Source organism: Helianthus annuus, chromosome 13 (genome assembly GCF_002127325.2).
Source record: "Helianthus annuus cultivar XRQ/B chromosome 13, HanXRQr2.0-SUNRISE, whole genome shotgun sequence".
NCBI lineage: Eukaryota > Viridiplantae > Streptophyta > Magnoliopsida > Asterales > Asteraceae > Helianthus > Helianthus annuus.
Window position 1 is genome coordinate 113,403,245 of NC_035445.2, and position 6,470 is coordinate 113,409,714.

At 36.9% G+C, this 6,470-nt stretch overlaps 1 protein-coding gene across 1 annotated transcript; it reads right to left on the reverse strand.

Moving 5' to 3' along the window:
- Positions 1–358: 358 nt before the first annotated feature.
- LOC110872990 (protein NOI4) lies at positions 359–3,198 on the reverse strand. Its single transcript, XM_022121888.2, has 3 exons — positions 3,046–3,198; positions 2,087–2,275; positions 359–745 (listed from the first exon to the last, which is right to left on the reverse strand). The coding sequence occupies exons 1-3, from the start codon at positions 3,049–3,051 to the stop codon at positions 701–703; spliced, it is 240 nt and encodes a 79-aa protein (XP_021977580.1). The 5' UTR covers positions 3,052–3,198; the 3' UTR covers positions 359–700.
- Between the last annotated feature and the right edge of the window lie 3,272 nt (positions 3,199–6,470).

Genomic DNA, 6,470 nt, shown 5'->3' on the forward strand with positions numbered 1-6,470 from the left:
CGCCACGACGACCCGGAGGGGGCGGTGTGGGACGAGGCCGACGACCCCATTCTTTTTCAACTCCCATTATAAATATATATTATACGGTCCTTATAGTTGTGCACTTAAAAATACGTTTACAATATTACATGATTCTTATAGTTGTACACTTAAAAATGCTTTTTTAATATACATGTCCACATTAGTATCTTTCATATGATCCATAAACTCTTTCTTTTTTTTTTTTTGTTATGTTATCGTTGACACAAATATTTTTTTATTTAATAGTTAAAATCTTTTTCATCAAACTATATATCAAATCCAACAAATAATGGAGAAAATCTATGCAAAATGATTTTTAAGAATTTTGTTTTAAAAATACTTAAACTACATAATTACAAATTATAATATTCCAATAGTAAGTACCAAATGAAACCCCAACAAACAATGATCATCCATCACAAAATCTGTTAACATTAAAGTTTCCAAAGGTAAAACCAAAGCAATTGGTCGAAACAGCTACACATGACCCTTGCTTTTGACTCATGACAGACAACACACACAAAAGAGCAAGGAACTCCACAATCTGTAATATAGACATATTTCAAAGTCTTCCTTTTCCCATTAGAAGACTCACCCTGTAACACACAGAATCCAAGTAGTTGGATCGGGTCGAGCCGGGCCAGTACCGGAGCACCTACAGGCCGAGCTAACAACCATGTTAAGATTCTGCATGAGGTGCTTGCATGCAGCAAAACCATTTCTTCTGCAAATCAAAAGGGTCAAAGAGACAAGTGGTCAAAATTGTGTGTTTTCAAGTCGAAAACTTTATTCTCGTTGACAAGGGAATCAGACAATCAGTGGATCTCTAAAATCTTTAAATTGTAAACCATAAAGTCACTTTAGACGGGTCGGGTTTCGAAAGATTAGTCCATCATAAAGTACAAGATTGTTATATGAGCATGAAAGGTTGTTCAAAATCAAACCTTGCGATGACTAATAAACAAAAGACCATCATTTTTAGATACTCATCCAAAAAGGCTGAAAAGCGCAGGGTAAAAGAGAAAGCATCACACAAAAAATAGGCTCTAAAAGGGGTGCAAACGAGCCGAGCACGAGCTCGATAGTGGAGCTCAAGCTCGCTTAACTTATGAAAACTCGAGCTCGAGGTCGGCTCCATTCGAGCTTTGTTTCTAAAGCTCGGGCTTGGGCTCGGGCACGTTTATAATTTATTAATTAATTTATATTAATTATAATTATTATTTTATATATAAATTAGTTCTTTTTCACAATTTATAAATAGTAATGATGATTATTTAAATATTTATTTAATATATTAATTAAAAATATATAAACGGTGTTTAGGCTCGCAGGCCGGATCGAGCTTGATAAGCAAAGCTCAGGCTCGGGCTCGATTAAGCTCAGCTCTTTTCGAGCTTTTTTCCAAGCCAAGCTAGAGTTGCTCGTATCTTTTGCAACCATTGCTCTAATGTTCCCAAAACTCGTGTTTCTTCAATATCATGGTTGATGCTAGGGGTGTAATAGAGCCGAGCTCGAGCTCAACTCATTAATATTTTTTTTAGTCCCGGCTAGTTTTTTATCTATTAAATACTTATTATTTTATTTCTATATATATCTAATTATATATAGATTTATTTACAATTTATATGATAAAACATGTATTATTTAGTTATGTTTATCCTAATTTATATTTAATAACTTTATTATTAATTTAAATTTAGAAATAATTATATATATAAATAGTAGGCTCGTGAGCCTAGTCAAGCTCCATTATTGAATTAGCGAGCCAATCTCGAGTAGCTCACTAAGCCGCTCGGCTTTTTTACACCTCTAGTTAATACTTACCACACAACATACCCCCCCCCCCCCCCGCGCCGGTCTCTCTTTCTTGCCTACAGCTCAGTTTCAATGTAAAACAGTTGTAGCCCAGACTATTTCAAATCAATTATATGTATCCCCTCTGTCTACTTGAGAACTCATGGCAAGCAATCATAACACAATTCATAATATTTAATAACTGAAATTACAACCAAAGAACTAACTTACTAAATACAGCTATAACAGGGGAAATTAAGGGGCCACTTACAGCTGGAGGCTTCTTTACAGGCGTAGCAGCATTCTTAACACCAGGATCCCCATTCGATGGCGAGTCCGGTTTCCCGCCTGTCTTCTTCTCGTCCCTAGCCTTATTAAAAATCACAGTAAAACCCTCGGCTGATGCAGGATCATTTACATCCCAATCCCCAAATTTCGGCAACGGCCTACCGTTCTCCTCCTACCAAAACAATTAACCGTATACAAATTAACAGTGGATCTGATTTAATAGACACTTGTCCAGTCGTCCTCATTGTACCAAACCCTAACAAGTGCCTGTAAATGAACCGGACGAACACGAACCGGGGCATGCTTGTGTTCATTCATTTAACTTTAACAACGATTTTTTTTTGTTCACATTCAATCATCAAAAGAATGGACATGTTCGTGTCTGTTTATGTTCGTTTGTTAAAAAAAACTAAACAAACAATTCACAAACGTAAACGAACATATACAAACAAACAGACATAAACGAACATAAACAAAGAAACGGTAGGCCTGTAAACAAACACAAAAGGGGACATGTTCACACGTTGGTGTTCATGAACTTAACTTTAACCAAACACGAAAACGAACATACAATCGAACAAATATTTTTGTTCATGTTCTTTCATTTTATGTCCGTTGATTATTAACAAGCAAGCTATACGATCAGTTCAGTAAGAGAACATAAACAAACAAACCCTAGCAACTTTTAAGTTCATTAAATTCACTGAACACGACATGAGATACATCCGAATTAGGAAATAATTTAAATAATCGATGAGTAATCACAATAATCCTAAGCTAATTTGTGTTCAAAAGTAGATAATCATAAATCATAATCAACAAGTGATTAATAAGCAAATTGTGGAGTGAAAAGTAAAGAATCGAATCGAGTGATTGCGTGTATGAAGATAAATGGATCGGATGATCGATCGATGAAGAAAAGATTGGGGAGAAAGTTCTTACCGACATGAATTTGCAGTGAATGACTGTTGTTGGTGTAGAGAGAGAGAGAGAGAATGTTGTGAGGAATAATTTGTGTGAGGCTGGAAAGGGATACGTTTTAACGGAAAAGTATGCTTTCAGATTATCTTTTTAAACCGTCAACCCCTAACATTATTAGAGATAACATATGGGGTGCAAATGATGTCACTCCAACTAGTTGATGCATTCGGGTTTTTACTCATTGTACCTGAGTTCGATCATCATTTGAAACGGTTTATTTCTTTCCATGGTAGCTCTTAACTCGTCAAGCCTTGATCCAAAGCGAGGTACCTGTGGGGTTTTCTCCCTGGACGCCGGTCACCCCAATGGGGGGAGTGTGGGGTGTCTCGCACCCAAAAAATTGTGACACTGTAACGCCCTAACAAGTAATAACTTAAAAACGACACAGCGAAAAATACGAGCCTTAAAATTCTTTCTTTATTAGTCACATTACTTACATGAAGGCTCAATTACAAAGTATCATACATTTATTAGAAAGAATTTACAACATTCCCTTTTATTAACCCTTAAAAGAAATACATAAATCAAACTATGTGACCGTCCTTTTCCATACAATCCTTGCTCTCGACTCGATCTATGTCCGCTTCTCTTCGTTAGTGGTAGAAGAAATCCATGTAGTACCTGTGGACATCACATACAACTTAACCATTAGACGTCAACAACATCATACGACATTATTCTTGTATAATTTAATATCAAAGAACATTCGACAATATAAACTTTGTTTTATTCAACTATCCTCTCGTATTTTCTCGTTCCGAGTTCGACTTCAATACCTCATGAACCCGAGGTTCTTTTACCTGCATTACATTACAACTTCAAAGTACACCATTAGCAATCGTCAATGCCCAAACACAATGAAACCAGTCCTTCATATCTTTATAACATCTAGCATTCATACATGTATACTAACTCCTACGTGCATTCATAGCGAATTACATTTGTATATGCATACATTCCCAATTCATACATGCATACAAACATATACACCTACATATATACGCACACATTCGTACACGCACACATACATACGAGCTCTCGCTTACCACTATTATTCAAATATGTACCTATGCTTCTTGTCATAATCACAACTTTCCAAGATAAATATTTTATACTTATTGTCTTGCATACTTATTCGTTCCTAGACTCGATCACTTCTAGATTTCCTTTACTAACAAGAAAAATGTGACAACCCGAGATTTCAAGTCCCTTCATTTATGTATCTACTGTGTGACAGTTCTGTTTTGATAAATTGTTTTGTGTTATGTGATGTGTTACTGTTTGAAAAACTAGAAGTCGTGATGATCATTGAATTGTTATGTTTTGTGAATGAACAAATTAAACTCTGTAAACTATGTCCATGAAACTTAGAACTTTCGCCCCATACCTATCACTCGACGAAACATAGGGTTTCGTCATATCTATCACGACGAAACATGGGGGTTTCGCCGGCCCAGGTTACGTCGAAGCCCATTAAGGGCCAGTACACTTAAGTGAGTATATTATGTGAAACTGTTACATTCATCACACAACTGGCCAATTGAAAACCCTAAAACTCAATCCCTGTTCTGTGCGGCGACAACCTTGGATTCACAAGGCTCTACATCTCGATCAGACTTATAATCTCGTAATCGTCGATTAGTATTCATTATGTTAATCGTTGGTGTAATTGTGTGAAAACCATACATAGGGCTAGGGTTTGTCTTTGACTGCAAACCGTTAGATGATTAAATGTTTAGATTGCGGCTAGAAATTAGGAAACTCTATGGTTGATGATTATTTGATTGTGATTCTGATGTTGTATCTGATTGATGAATTGATATGGTTTTGATGATAGTTTCTTGCTAACTATAGGGTTCCGTATGAATGATGTATGATATCGTTTCGATGTTACTATCTACAATGATTTATAGTGATTAGTAAACTGTTAATTAGTAATAACAATGATGTGTTGCATGATAAAAATTAGAAACCGATTGGACTGTGATTTGTGATAGGTAATTGTGAACATTGGGGACTAGGGTGGATGATGAAACTGCCAGAGCAGTCGACGAAACACAGGATGGCGAAACAAGGAAGTTTCGTCGACAAGTATCTCGGCGAAACTTGAGGGAGTTTCGTCACCTTTCACCTCAACAAAAGGTGATCTTTCGTCATAGAGGGAGTTTCGTCGTGTATGTTGCTGTGATGAACAGTAGGTGTTGTGATGTAAGAATGATAGATACTTGCATGTGTACATTATCCATACTGCATGTCATTGATGATAAAAAAAACTTGGTGTGAATAATTGGTATAACAAACCCCACCTGTTATGTTCTGTGTGACTTGTGATAGAAACATGAGATGTAAACTTGTATTGGAAAGATGTACTTGCTATACTGTGAACTGGTGTGTGTGAATGCAACCTGTGTGGAAACAATAACTTGTTAATCATGAAACTGATATGCATTGGTAACCACGTTAGGGTTGGTTGATTAACTTGGAAACTGGTAACTAAACAAACCGAGCAAACCAATGTGAGTTCACTGCTCTTTTCCCAAGCATGCATCCCGGGGAGGGATATCTGGTAATTTTTCCGGGGAGGAACGTCGGGTTATTGGGATGTTGGTTATTACACTCATTTCTATCATATAAGACCCCTTACATCTACCGATAGTTGCCGGGGAGGCAACGAGGTTATTAGTTGATAGCGCTATTAGGATTGGCACCCTCACACCGTACCGGGGAGGACGGGTGTGAACTAATTACCTTACCACTTGACCAATGCTTTGAAAGAGGCATTGGGGTTGGGCAAATACATCTTGTAGCCATTTGCGGTAATCGAGTTAATAACAACATCAAAACAAAACGTTGAACTGTTTTATACACACATCTGGTAACTAAACGCGTTAACAAAACTTTGAACTCACCAGCGTCGTCTAACACACTTGTCTGCATGCTTGCAGGTCGTTAGATTCTTGACATGGACTTGCTATCTGGGAGTGCTGGAGTGGTCATGGGACGAGACTCTTGGATATATGCTCGTTGATTATGAACACTTGTTTTGAAACAATGGATTTTCTATTTACTTTATGCTTCCGCTGAATAACTACTTTGATTTAACTTATGCATTGGATTTATATTTTTGCAATTAATGGAATGTTTTATTTAAATATTACGCATAGTTCAATGTGATTGGTGGCTTGGATCCCGGTACGTTACACATCCCGCGGTGATTCCGCATGTGGTATTTTGGGGGTGTGACCTTTTAACAAACCGGGAGCTTCATGACATTTGATTATACTCTCAGGAACCAATTAATGGCCGTCTAAGGTTTTTATGCCTTTAAGTGAAGTTACGCGCAGCTTTGCAAGTTAGAGGGACTAAAAGTGTCAATATGTTTAATT

Bases quoted from the DNA above. Each gene is read 5' to 3' on its own strand.
- LOC110872990 (XM_022121888.2), bottom strand. The intron at 746-2,086 runs GTAAGTGGCCCC...TTTGATTTGCAG, and splicing joins CTGTAAAGAAGCCTCCAGCT to AAGAAATGGTTTTGCTGCAT.